The sequence below is a fragment of the Nycticebus coucang genome, chromosome 18 (genome assembly GCF_027406575.1).
Source record: "Nycticebus coucang isolate mNycCou1 chromosome 18, mNycCou1.pri, whole genome shotgun sequence".
Lineage (NCBI taxonomy): Eukaryota > Metazoa > Chordata > Mammalia > Primates > Lorisidae > Nycticebus > Nycticebus coucang.
Genome location: NC_069797.1, coordinates 32,798,104 through 32,811,924, shown reverse-complemented (window position 1 = coordinate 32,811,924; position 13,821 = coordinate 32,798,104). Strand labels below are relative to the sequence as shown.

Genomic DNA, 13,821 nt, shown 5'->3' with positions numbered 1-13,821 from the left:
TGCCCAGCCCTGCAACTGCTGTCACCTGATCTATGGCAGGCAGCCTAGGGGCAAGAAACAGAGGGTCCCAAAGCCCAATGTCTTACAGACCAAAAGGTTCATTTCTATCTCATTAAACTGATTTATTATGACAATTGGCACTGTTTAGGGCAGGGTTGACAGATCAGAGCCAAAGGCTGATTCCCAAACCACAGTGATAGCAGCACTCCCCCTCCAGAGGGCACCAAGCCCCTTTTACTGCCCTCCCTCCCACCAAGGCTGGCACTAACCAGGTACCACGCTCAGCAATAAGGCATGCCTGTTGGCTGCCGCACACACTGGGACCCTAGCACCGGAGGCTGTGCAGTTTGAGCTGGAAGGAGAGATGCCAGCCCTCATGCTTTACCTGGTCCCTGAAGTGTTACTTCCATCAGGACCTCTCCTCTGCCCTGGAAGGTTTTAAGTGATGGATGGAATAAAGGTTTAACGGGCTCTGGTCTCAGATGGCTCCCCCGACCTGCCCTGGAGTAGGCCTGTCTGGGTTATGATTCTAAATCCTAGCCAGAGCCTGGCTCAGCTGTGGATGGGGCAACACCTTGGTCTAGCTTGACCATCCTGACAAAGGTGAACGCTGCCCTTCCAGGGGGAGCTGCTGGCCCTGCTGTGGCTGGGCTCCCAGACGCAGGCTTCCAGTGGGTTTATGTTCACTCTGCTCCTCTGGGCCTCTATCCTCTGGTTCAGGTGGATCAAGGGCTCTGGGGAAACTGCTGGAATTCTGGGTGAGGATTAGTCTTTTCCAGTATCCTGTGAAAGACCAGAGAGAGGATTCAGGTCTGACAAGACAGAACCTTCAACTCCTGTCTGTAGAAGTGACACAAGATTTACTTGGGTGGGCTGGTCCGGGTATCTCCCTAACCCCCTCCTTCCCCAAGCTGAGGGGTAGGAAACAATGTCCAGAGACAGATGGCTCTGGAAAATAACTCTTAATACTATAGGAGAAGTTTGTCAGGCTAGCCTGTGGCCCAGCCACCAGCTTAGGAAGCTCTCTGGGCCCCCCTTTAACACAGTTCTGCCACCATAGTTCTATCCATAAAATGGGAACAGAGGGAGAGAACACAGCTTTGTCAAGTAGTGATGTTGTCCCTCCACCTTGCCCATGGCTCCTGGAGGATTGGGTAGCCATCCGCAAGGGAAGAGTTAGCTTGGAATAAGACATCCAGAGGGGAAGTGTTTCGGGAATGAAACCAGCCAGTACTGGTTGGGAAAAGGAATAGGAAACCTTTAATATAAAGGGCTCCATTATGAGCCTGGGTTCAGGGCCCTGCATTACCCAATCAGAACAGCTGGGATGAAGAGCAGGCCAGCTCCCAGGAGAAAGGGGAACCCCTTCATGAAGTTCAGAGTAGCTGGGTAGAGTGAGTTGAAGATGCCCGAGGCCATCAGCATGGCCAAGCTATTCACACAGGCCACCGCAGAAAAGAGAGCACCTGTGAAGAAATAAATACCATATTCTGCAGCTTGAAAAACCCAGGTTCAAATCCTGGCACCACCACCTCACAGCTATGTAATCTAGGGCAAGTCACTTAAGGCGCAAGAGTTCTGGGGACAGCAGAGCCATGGTGGGCTATGTATGGCACCAGAGTCTCTGTCATCATCAGATCCTCCATCTAGGCCAGATAAAGAAAACTGAATGAGCCAGGTGTTTCCAGACTGAGGCATGAATGCCCAGAGGCCTGAGAAGCTGTTTTTTATAAATATGCCAGTAGAAACCACAGCTTGCAAAATGAGCAACAACCCAACAGAAGATGAGATTAAACTCTGTCAAGACTGTCAGGGCTAGAAGGGCCTGTAGATGTCATCAAGGGCAAACCATTCATGTTACAGATGAGGAAACTGAGGTCCAAAACTAAAACCCAGATCCTGAAACCAGCTGCTTTGAAAAACAGACTTGGGGGCTGGGCGCGGTGGCTCATGCCTGTAATTCTAGCACTCTGGGAGGCCAAGGTGGGTAAATTGCTTAAGCTCACAGGTTCAAGACAAGCCTGAGCCAGAGGGAGACCTCGTCTCTAAAAGTAACTGGGTGTTGTGGTGGGCCCCTGTAGTCCCAGCTACTTGGGAGGTTGAGGCAAGAGAATCACTTGAGCCCAAGAGTTTGAGGTCGCTGTGAGCATGATGTCATGGCACTCTACCAAGGGTGACAAGTGAGATTCTGTCTCCAAAAGAAAAGAAAGAAAAAGAAAAACAGACTTGGGTTTGCATCCTAGATCTACCATTTACTGAGCGACCATGGGTGAGCCAATTTAACCTTCTGGACCTCTCTTCATCTGTCAATTAAGTATAATGAAACCTGGCTTGGTGCCCATAGCACAGTGGTTACGGTGCTGGCCACATACACAGAGGGTGGTGGGTTCAAACCTGCCCTGGGCCAGCTAAATGACAACTGCAACAAAAAAATAGCAGGGAGTTGTGGCAGGCCCCTGTAGTCTCAGCTACTTGGGAGTATGAGGCAAGAGTAAACCCAAGAGTTTGAGGTTGCTGTGAGCTGTGAAGGCATGGTACTCTACCGAGTGTGACATAATGAGACTCTGTCTCAGAAAAAAAAAAAAAAAGGACAATGAAACCTATGTCACACAGTTGTTTCCTTCCTCTGGGCTTATATACTCTGAACTCAGTGAATCAAGGAACTCTGGCATCTTCATATCCATTTTACAGATGGACAAACTGAGGTCTCAAGAGAGTATATCCTCTGCTGGGATTACCCAGACAGAATCATGCTCTGTTGATGGAAAATCCAAGTTCTGTGGTTTGAAAATCCAAAAGATCATGGTCCTCTGCCAGCTCCAGGCAATTTGACAGAAGTGTACTTGTCTTGGCCATTTCTTCTCTGGTAGGAAGGAGGGACGAAGGGAGGGAAGTTGCCCCCCAGCCATGGCTGCCCATGTGCCCAGTTCAGGCAGCATAGGGTGTGAAGATCTTGAGACTCACCCTGCTCTGATGTGCTCACCAGCCTGGACAGTTTGGCCCGCATGATGGGTGTGATGACTAAAGACAGGAAGAGCAAGCCATACCCTGTGGAGAAATAAAGACTCATCAGGAAAATGGGCTTGGGAGGGGGTGTCCAAGTGAGAGGCAGCAGAGCTCCCAAACACAGCCCATGTGGGACTTAGGTTAGACCCAAGGAGAACTTCCTTGATGGCAAACCTAGGGAAACAATAACTAAGGAGGAATGGAGACTGTCATTAGCTAGACTTGGCCTTCCTGCTCTCGCTTTCACAAATGAATGCTGATTCCTACCTATTGCTTTCTCATCAGAACACCTTGGTGGTCACAAAAGGCATCACCCATCCACTTAGTACTTACCGGGGAGATGGCAGGCACAGGAAACAAGCATGGCCTCTAGGGACAGTCCCGAATTCAAAAGCAGATGCCCTGATACCATCAATTACATTTTTTTTCAAGACAGAGTTTTATGAGGTCACTTAAACTGGAAAGCAGTGGCAGAATCACAGCTCAATGCAGTCTTAAACTCCTGGACACAAGTAATCCTCCTGCCTTAGCCTCCCAAGTAGCTCTAACTACAGATGCACACCACCACACCCAGCTATTTTTTTTGTTTGTTTGAAATAGGGTCTTACTCTGTTGCCCAGTCTGTTCTCAAATTCTTGGCCTCAAGCAATCCTCCCACCACTGCCTCCCAAAGTGCTGGAATTACAGGTATGAGCCACCATGCCAGACCCTATCAGTTACTATTTGTGTGACCTAGGATACTTAACCTTCTGAGCCTGACACCCTGTCTGTAAAAGGAGAATAACAAGGCCTTCATCGCAGGATGGTTCTGAGGCATAGGAGGCTGAATAATGGCACCCACAAATATTAGGTTCATGTCCCTGAAACCTGTAAATGTTGCCTTGTTTGGAATATAGGTCTTTGCAGATGTGATTAAGTTAAGGATCTGGAGATGGGAGGTTATCCAGATTATCAGAATGGACCCTAAATGCAATTACATGTACCCCTTTAAGAGGAAAGCAGACAGAAATCAGATACAGATAGAATGGGAATGGGACAAAGAGGAGAAGAAGGCAACATGACCACAGAGACAGAGACTGGTGACACAGCCAAGCCAAGGAACCCCAGCAGCCACAGGGAGAAACTGCAAGGAATCCCAAGCAATCCCAGAAGCAGGAAGAAGAGAGAAACATTGTCTCCTTGAGCCCTCAGAGGGAGCACTGCCCTGCCCACTCCTTGAGTTCAGCCCAGTCATACTCATTTTGGCTTTCTGGCTTCCAAACTGTAACAGAATAAATTTCTGTTCTTTTAAACCACTGAGTTTGCTGTCATCTGTTATAGCAGCCCTAGGAAACTAATACATTTCCTAGAGAAGGAGAACAGGTAATATCTATGAAGAGTATTAGGATGCATAGTTAAGACACAATAAATGTGAGTTTCTTGTTCTCTTTTGCATTTAGTTACTTACAAGGTTATACTGTTTTCTTCATAACCATTTCTCTCTTATGGAACTGCTGTCTCCTCAGCAAATCTGCAAACTCCTAGAGCACAATGGATTCTCCAAACTTGGTATATTAGGAGGCACCCTGGGGCCCCACCAGGTGTCAGGCCCCCAAGTCTCACTGTGCTAAGACTCCCTAGAGCAATGACAGCATCATCTCTGTGCCCCAGTGTCATTAGCAGGAGGGCAAGGCACTTGGTTCTCTTCTGGTTCATTACCAGACAAGCAGCTGAGGTTTAAATTACTGAATAGCTGACCTTGTACCCAGCACATTTGGAGGCTGTATCGAAATACATTTGTCCCTTTAAAAAAGTTAACTTCCTCATGCCCTGGCCAGATGCCCCTCTCCCACCAAAAACAGAAAAGGAGGAAGTAGAAAGGAAGAGGGAAAGGGGAAGGAAGAGAAGATGAACTAAAGCAAGTGGAAATTTTGTATTGGTGGTCGGAGAAGACCGGCTTTTCTAAAAACCCAAAGCTAGCCAAGGATTTTTCTTTCTCTTTTTTTTTTTTAAGACAGAGTCTCATTTTGTCCCCCTTGGTAGAGTGCCCTGGTGTCATAGCTCACAGAATCCTCAAACTCTTGGGCTCAAGCGATTCTCTTGCCTCAGCCTCCACAATGTCTGGCTATATATTTTTTTAAGAGACAGGGTCTCGCTCTCACTTAGGCTGGTCTCGAATCCATGAGCTTAGGCAATCCACCTGCCTTGGCCTCCCAGAGTGCTGGGATTACAGGTGTGAACCACCACACCCGGCCGATTTTTTTTTTTTTTTTAAGACAATCTCAAGCTGTCACCCTGGGTAGAGTGCCCTGGTGTCATCATAGTTCACAGCAACCTCCAACTCTTGGGCTCAAGCAATTCTCTTGTCTCAGTTTTTCTATTCTTAGTAGAGACCAGGTCTTACTCTTGCTCAAGCTGGTCTCAAGCTCCTGAGCTCAGGCAATCCACCCACCATCACAGCTCACAGCAACCTCAAACTCTTGGGCTTAAGCAATCCTCTTGTCTCCCAAGAGCCTCCCAAGTAGCGGGACTACAGGCATTTGCCACAATGCTCAGCTATTTTTTTTTTCTTTTTAGAGACACGGTCTCGCTTTTGCTCAAGCTGGTCTTGAACTTGCGAGCTCAAATGATCCACCCACCTTGGCCTCCCAGAGTGCTGGGATTACAGGTGTGAGCCACCGCACCAGGCCCCAGTCCTGTGATTCTTATTCTCTTATTCTTATCGGAGAAGCGAGTATCAAGGCACTAATGGCATGGACTTTGTTTAAGAACACCATGAACAGGCTATGAAAGGCCAAGGGGTAAAGCAATTAGTGTATGAGCCATACTTTTGTCTTTTGCTCTATATTACTAATAATATTTATGATTGATAACATGGATTAATTACTTTGGCTATTGAAGGTCTGTATTCTCCATATATCAAAGGTGATTTTTTTCTGGGGTTTCTTAGTTGTCTATCCTCTAGTGCAGACTAGGGGCATAACTTTGTTTCTAAAGACACAAGCATGAACCACATTGAGGGCAGTGAGTGGCTGGCTGGTCTCCAATTCTCACCTAGTGCCTCTGAGATGCACTGTCCCTGAGCCCAAACACTTTACCTGTGAACATGAGGGGTGTGGTGGTGGCAAATGCAAAGACTACCAGACCCAGGATGTTGAAGGCTAGGCCGATCTCTGCCACCCAGGCATCGGTCAGGCAGTACTGGAGGAGCCGCAGGCCCAGCAGGCTAGTGAGGTAGGGGAGGTGCTGAGCAGCAGAACCATAGCCAATTAGCTGGGAGTCCCAGCAGAGTGGTGTACTCAGTTCATAGATGGTCAGGATGTCCTGGGCCCCAAAGTGCACAGTGATCACCACGAAGATAGCCAATGAGTACAGGGCTAAATGCTTCCTGGACTTCTCCGGGGCTGGAGCAACATAGAGCTGGACAATGGATCGGTGGTGACGGAGTGTGAAGAGCCGGGTGGACTTTGGCTCCTTCATGGTCTCACCAAAGCAGAAAGCTGCATAGAGAGCCATGACTATCAGCAAGGCCAAGGCCAGCCAGAAGGGGTTGGCATATCCCTGGGCCCGGAGCCAGTGGCCCCCAAGGAGGCTGGCCAGCATCCCAGCCACGCCGATGCACGCTTCCAGCAGAGCCATTCGGAAGGTGCGGTTGTGGCTGGTGCTGATATCTGCCACGGATGCAAAGCTAGCAGCCAGGAGGCCATTGAAGTCACCAAGGAGGGCACAAAGGATGCGGCCCAGCACGAAGTAGCCAACGTGGAGTTCCAGCTGCACCACAAAGATGGACACCACGGCTTGGACCAGCAACCCAAGTGAGGACAGCACCAGCAGCGGCCGGCGGCCCACATTGTCACTCCAGGCCCCCAGCAGGGTGGACGTGAAGAGCCCTACAAGGAAGCCGCCCACGTTCGCGTAGAGGGTCCAGTGGGAGGTGAGGGTCTCCACTTCCTGTGGGGACATAATTATCAGGATGCTGTTCTTCACTCCGCGTTGCCCACCCGCTAAAACGTCGCCATCCTGAGAACTACAGGGAAGTGAACTTTCTTTGAAGCCCTAAACCTCAGAGAATCTTAGCTACAACTCTCGCAATCTGACACTGAGGCGGGTGGCGAACAGATCAAGGCTTCCTTCCCTTACCTGTCATCCATTTTGTTAAACCTCCAGACCACACTTTAAAACGAGATCAACTTTCTGCATCCCGGACGCAGCAGTTCTCTGTGAGGCCCCCTTCGCCCTGGCCCGCCCACTGCCGAACTGCACACCCCTCCGCGGCCCCAGCGCGCAGCCCCGCCCCGGCCGCGCTGCTCACCGCCCCGCTACCTGCATGGTGGGGTCCGCGCTGTGGTTGCTGCAGTCCGCCCGATGGCGGGTGCCATTGTAGCCGAGGTCGGTGCTGAAGCGGTGCCACAGGTACTGAGTGGTGAGTGGGCCCTGCAGGACCAACGCGAAGTTGGCCAGGAAGACAAGCGGCTCCACGGGGCCGCGGCACAGCACAGCCACTGCGGGGCGGGCGCGGGGCCTGTCCGGGGGGCTGGCGTCCTCCTCCATGTGCGCGCCTCGGGGCAGGCGCGGGGCTGGCGGCGAGACTCGCACGCAACTTGCGGCGGGGCACCAGCAGCACACGGAGCTGGACCGCGTTGTCTGCGCCTGCGCCTAGCGTCCCTTCTTAAGTGCCCGGCGGGGCGGGGCCTGGAGCCTCAGGCCCCCAAACTCGCTCCTCGCGTGCTCTTAGCTAGGTGTGAGAGGACAAGATCCCCCTCTCCAACTGCAGACCGGCGGGGTGACCTTATCTGCAAAGCGTGCAGAGATACTGCCCTGCAGTCTTCCCTCCTGGGCTCAGAAGCACTCCTAACAATAACAAGAGTATCAATAATTAACATTTATTGAGCACTTACTATGTGTGGGCAAGGTAGTAAACCCTCTGTGTGCATTAGCCTCCAGCCAACCCTGTAGGCTAGCGGCTAGCCACTATTAATGACTAAACTAGGTCATCGGGCAGAGCTGGAACATATGACTCCATATGCCTACCCTGACGTGACCCAGGGAACTTAGAATGGAGAAGGGTGCAGGCTGAACACAGCTGTCTAGGTTGGAATACCTAGGCTCTGCCACTGCCTTGGTCATGCCAAGAGACATCTCTGTGCCTATTTCTTCCTCTGTAAAATGGGTTGCTAACAGACTTTACCTCAAAGAGTTGAGGAAAAACTGTCTAAAACTAGGTGCAGGGGTGAAATCCCAGCACTTTGGGAGGTCTAAAAGGAGGATGGCTTAAGGCCAGGAGTTCCAGACCAGCCTGAGCAACATATTGAGACCAGTCCCTACAAAAAGATTAGAAAATAGAGAAAAATTAACCTGTAGTCCCAGCCACTAGGGAGGTTGAGGCAGGATGATCCCTGAGCCCCAGGAGTTTTAGAGGTTGCTGTAGGCTGATGTTATGGCACGCTAGCTTTAGTGACAGAGCAAGACTCCGTCTCAAAAGAAAAGAAAAGAAAAATGATCACTTCTAGGACTTTTGGCTAAGATCAAGTGTGGAAAGTAGAAAAATTAGCAGGCGGTGGCACACACCTGTAGTCCCAGCCACTTGGAAGGCAGAGGCAGGAGGACCACTCAAGCCCAGGAGTTTGAGGCTGCAGTGAGCTATGATTAGGCCACTGCACACTAACCTGGAGAACAAAGTGAGACCTTGTTCCCCCATCTCTGGAAAGAAAAAAGAAAAGAAAAACAGCGTCTGGTACATTCAAAGTGATACTGTTATTATCAGGCTGTCACTTGCCCCGTTTCTGCTCTAAGTTCCTTCCCTGGAAAAGCCCCTTACCCAGTATCGTGAGGTACCTGCTAAAGTGGAGTAGACCAAATGAGAAATAAAGACACAGACAGAGGAAGTTTAAAGGTGGGTCCAGGAGTCCCCATCCACCGTGGTGAGAATACAATGAAGCTTTTCCCACTCAGCTTTTATTGAGTCCTTTCAATGCTAATTTTAGGTGGGAGGGTCTGTGAGCTAATGGAGAACTGAGCAAAGATCATTCTGTGGGCTATTGGTGTCACGCATTAGCATTGTATGAATACGTGTGCTTTCTTCCATTATCTCCTCTTCCTCACTTGACAGTTAACTATACTTGGCCCATGCATTCTTCAGAAACGAGGAACATAACTTTAAAGCAAACAGGATGTGCTCACATATGCTTGGTTGGCCTCACTCTTCAGGAGTTGAGAGAGGATGGTTGTCCCCTTGTCTCCTGTGGGGCAAATAGGCTGATGCCAATGCCCACATTGGAAGCTGGGAGAGAAAGAAGTCTTTCCTCTCTCTCTGCCCCAGAGGTTTTTTTCCTCTGTTTCTGTGGGTTTTGGTTGCGCACACTGTGCCCAGTGACTTTTGCAACACCTCTCTCTCCCAGGGTTTCTGCATTCCAGCCCCCTTCAGGGCTGGCGCTGGATCCCTTTACCTGGAGAGCTGCTGCCCCCAGGCTCAATTACTGTCAGGCTTTGCCAGGTTGCAGTGCCCACGGCCATTTGTGTTACAACGTGCCCTGTCCATTTAACCTTTAAGTAGGCAAGTTGCAATCACCGTTTGCTTCCTCAAAACTATTTTCTGCAAGAATTTGTACAGACTTACTGTTAGTCAGCAAAGCTAAAACCAATTGAAATGCTAAAATTAAGTTGCTGTTTCTTTGCTCAGTCAACTCCTAAGCTCCATTATGCTTTTGGATGTTTTTCTCTTGGGGGGTTCAAGGTCTCAAATCTCTAATTTCCCCACACTGGGAGCCAGGGTCTGACTCTGTGGTTCCCTTAGAGGAGCAGACAGGGAGGCCCTTGGGTGTGCCCTGTGCTCCTGGGTGCTCCCATTATAGGAATTAGGTCAGAAGGCAATCACCTGCTCTCTGTTAGGGCCGAATGTAGGGACCCGCCCAAATAGAACCATCCCTGGGGAAGAAAGAATGTTGCTCCCATGAAGGAATGAGTGCTCCAGTCGCTACCCCTGAACTCTTATATTTCCACCCCTCCTTAACCCACGTGCTGACCTCTTTTTTGAACTCAGCCCACTCACACCCGAGTGAAATAAAGGACATGTTGCCCACACGGAACCTGGACTCTGCTTCCTTTCCCTCATGTCCCAGAATAACCTCTCATTTTTGGTCCTTGACCTCTCACCTATTTTATAGCCTGTAAAAGGGAATAGCATTACCTGTCTTACTCCCCTAGCATTCATTCATTCATTCAGTGTATTTGTTAAGTGCCCCTTATTTGCCAGGGACTGTGCTGGGCGGCTCTGGGACCCTAACAGTGAAGGAAATGGAAAGGCCTCACCAAGCCTGGTGGTGGAGAGTTCATCAAAGACTTCTACCCATCTATGTAAAATTCCAACTGTGAAGGATGCTTTAAAGGAGAAGATTGTAGGGCTCCAAGTATGTTGATTCGTGGGCCTGGCCTGACTGGGGGAGTCGAATCAGGAAAGGCTGCCCTCCCTGAGAACAGGGCGACTGAGTCGATTTCTGGAGGCAGGTGTTGTGCTATGACCCACAGGCTTGATTTTTTTTTTTTTCCAGACAGAGCCTCAAACTGTTGCCCTAAGTAGAGTGCCGTGGCATAACAGCTCACAGCAACCTCCAACTCCTGGGCTCAAGTGATTCTCCTGCCTCCACCTCCCAAGTAGTTGGGACTATAGGCGCCCGCCAAACGCCCAGCTATTTTTTGGTTGCAGCCATCATTGTTGTTTGGCGGGCCTAGGCTGGATTCGAACCCACCAGCTCTGGTGTATGTGGCTGGTGCCTTAGTGCTTGAGCCACGGGTGCTGAGCCCCAGAGGCTTGATTCTTGAGGTGGTGAGTGGCTTCATTTCTGGCCACCATGACTGTGCCTGGGGTTGTTGTGGGTTATTCCCCACCTCCCCTGAATCAGAAAGCATTTGAGACTCAGAATAGGTAGGTGCTATCTAGAGACTACTGGTTGAATGATGCCCCCCATCACCCCTTACCTGTGGTCTTCCTAGAAAGAGGCAATTCCACATTATACATTCATTCAAGCTCTGGGTTAGTCCCCACCCTCCACACACATACCACCTACACAAAAGCTCGACCCAGTAAGGTCAGCTGCAGTGAGGAAGGGGTGCCCAGCTAAAACCTTGGAATTATTTTGTAGATAAAGAACTAAGGCTAGGAGAGGCCAAGGTCCCTTGATGGGGAATGGGACAGGGTGTGGCTCATCTCAGCCGCAGAGCCTGCATTACTCACTAGATTAGAGGCCTTTTTTATTTATTTATTTTTTGAGACAGTGTCTCACTCTGTTGTTCAGGCTACAGTGCTGTGGCATCATCACAGCTTGTAGCAAGCTCAAATTCCTGGATTCAAGCCATCCTCCTGCCTCAGCCTCCCATGTAGCTGGGACTATAGGTGTCTACCATAGGTGCCTGGCTAGTTTTTCTATTTTTTTTTTTTTTTGTAGAGACAGAGTCTCACTGTACCACCCTCGGGTAGAGTGCTGTTGCGTCACACGGCTCACAGCAACCTCTAACTCTGGGGCTTACGGGATTCTCTTGCCTCAGCCTCCCGAGCAGCTGGGACTACAGGCGCCCGCCACAACGTCCGGCTATTTTTTGGTTGCAGTTTGGCCGGGGCTGGGTTTGAACCCACCACCCTCGGCATGTGGGGCCGGCGCCTTACTCACTGAGCCACAGGCGCCGCCAAGTTTTTCTATTTTTAATAGAGACAGGGTCTTGGTGTCTTACTGGTTTTGATCTCCTGAGCTCAAGAGATTCTCTCCTCTCAGCCTCCCAGAGTGCTAGGATTACGGGTGTGAGCCACCGTGCCCAACGTGGAGGTCTCTTTTTTTTTTGTTTGTTTGTTTGTTTGTTTTTGTAGAGACAGAGTCTCATTGTACCACCCTCGGTAGAGTGCCGTGGCGTCACACGGCTCACAGCAACCTCCAGCTCTTGGGCTTAAGTGATTCTCTTGCCTCAGCCTCCTGAGCAGCTGGGACTACAGGCGCCCGCCACAACGCCCGGCTATTTTTTTGTTGCAGTTTGGCCGGGGCCGGGTTTGAACCCGCCACCCTCGGTATAGGGGGCCGGCGCCCTACCCACTGAGCCACAGGCGCCGCCCAGTGGAGGTCTCTTTTAACAACTTGAAAACAGCTATGATCAGATCACTGCTCTGCTCAAAACCCTCCAGTAGTTTCCAATTCACTTAGTGAAAGCCAAGTCATTATGAGAACTCTAAGGCCACCTGTCCCTTTTCTCCCTTTATCCCTGCTGCACTCCCCTTGCTCCACGCTGGCCTCCTTAGTCCCATTCTAACTTGTCCTGCAGGCTCCTGAGTTGGGGTCTTTGCACTTGCTGTTCTCTCCACCTGGAATGTTCTTCCTGTCTATCCATCTGACTGGCTCCGTCGCCTTCAGGTTTCTGCTAAAATGTCACCTGACCCTCCTATATGTAATAGCCACTTCCCTCCCCAATCTCCTGACACTCCCTAATCTTTTCCCCTGTTTTATTTTTCCGTAATATTTTCCACCATCTGAATTATTGTAACCTGCTGCTTTCTTGGTTGTTTGTCTCCCTTTACTAGAGATCATGATAGCAAGGGCTTTGTTTGCTTTTTTTTGTTTCTCTCTCTCTCTCTTTTTAAATTTTTTTAACCTCAGATGAACAAGGGTTTTGTTTTCTTCACTACTTTATCCTCCAGCACCTAGAATAGTGCCTGGCAAGTGATAGTTGCTCAGAAGATGTTTGTTGAATGAATGAACTACCCATAATCTCAAGGAGAAGAGATTCCCCAGCAGGAACCCCAGAACACATGGAGAGGGTTGTCAACGTTGAGCTGCACTGTAGAATCCAGAGTCCTAAATTCTACACCTAGAAGGAAGCTGAGAAATCACATCTCTGCCTATCCCAACTGAATAAGCTCAAGAAAGGGGCCCTTCAGGGGGAATGGAAGGGAAGTCTGGCAGCCAAAATAAGCAACTGTAAAAGGGGCCCTAGAATAAACAAAAGGTTTTAGGGTATGAGAACATAACCTCTGTCTCAAAAAAAAAAAAATGTGACTAAGTATTAACATTCTGACTATATTGGGTGGCGCCTGTGGCTCAAGGAGTAGGGCGCCGGTCCCATATGCCTGAGGTGGTGGGTTCAAATCCAGCCCCGGCCAAAAACCACAAAAAAAAAAAAGAATGATAACATTCTGACTATACATATTTGTTGACAACCTGAAGATCCCTCCCCCATGAAACAAATGGATCAAAACTAAGGGCCGAGGGTGGCACCTGTGGCTCAGTGAGTAGGGCACCAGCCCCATACACCTAGAGTGGCAGGTTTGAGCCGGCCCAGCCAAACTAAAAAAAATATAATAAAATACTAAGTGCTGAGAGGTTGTAACATAGAACCCCACGTGTATGACACACAAATGAGCTGGTCTCCAGCTTCTAAATAATAAAGGGAATGCTATGCCTTTGCTTTTGTTCTTTGTAGCCAATACATTACAGAGATTTCATTTTTTTTTTTTTGTAGAGACAGAGTCTCACCTTACCGCCTTCAGTACAGTGCCATGATGTACACAGGACTCACAGCAATCTCTAGCTCTTGGGCTTCCGCGATTCTCCTGCCTCAGACTCCCGAGTAGCTGGGACTACAGGCGCCCGCCACAACGCCCGGCTATTTTTTGGTTGCAGTTCAGCCGGGGCTGGGTTTGAACCCACCACCCTCCGTATATGGGGCTGGCGCCTTACTCACTGAGCCACAGGCACCACCCAGAGATTTCATTTTAAATGAGGATGCCCAAAGCTGATAAGGCTGTAGTGAAATAAACACTGCTGAACTAGTGTAAATATACTCTTTCAGGAAACAATT

The 13,821-nt window shown here is 49.7% G+C and overlaps 1 protein-coding gene across 2 annotated transcripts; it reads right to left on the bottom strand.

The window, feature by feature from the left end:
- Positions 1-112: 112 nt before the first annotated feature.
- On the bottom strand, positions 113-10,070 carry SLC46A1 (solute carrier family 46 member 1). 2 transcript variants are annotated; one of them, XM_053569287.1, is made up of 5 exons: positions 7,309-10,065; positions 6,084-6,936; positions 2,965-3,048; positions 1,310-1,466; positions 113-783 (listed from the first exon to the last, which is right to left on the bottom strand). In XM_053569287.1, the coding sequence occupies exons 1-5, from the start codon at positions 7,534-7,536 to the stop codon at positions 726-728; spliced, it is 1,380 nt and encodes a 459-aa protein (XP_053425262.1). In that variant the 5' UTR covers positions 7,537-10,065; the 3' UTR covers positions 113-725. The 2 variants fall into 2 exon arrangements, 1 of the variants encoding a protein (XP_053425262.1); XR_008375547.1 differs by lacking the exon at positions 113-783 and having other exon boundaries at positions 1,445-1,466; positions 5,625-6,936; positions 7,309-10,070.
- Between the last annotated feature and the right edge of the window lie 3,751 nt (positions 10,071-13,821).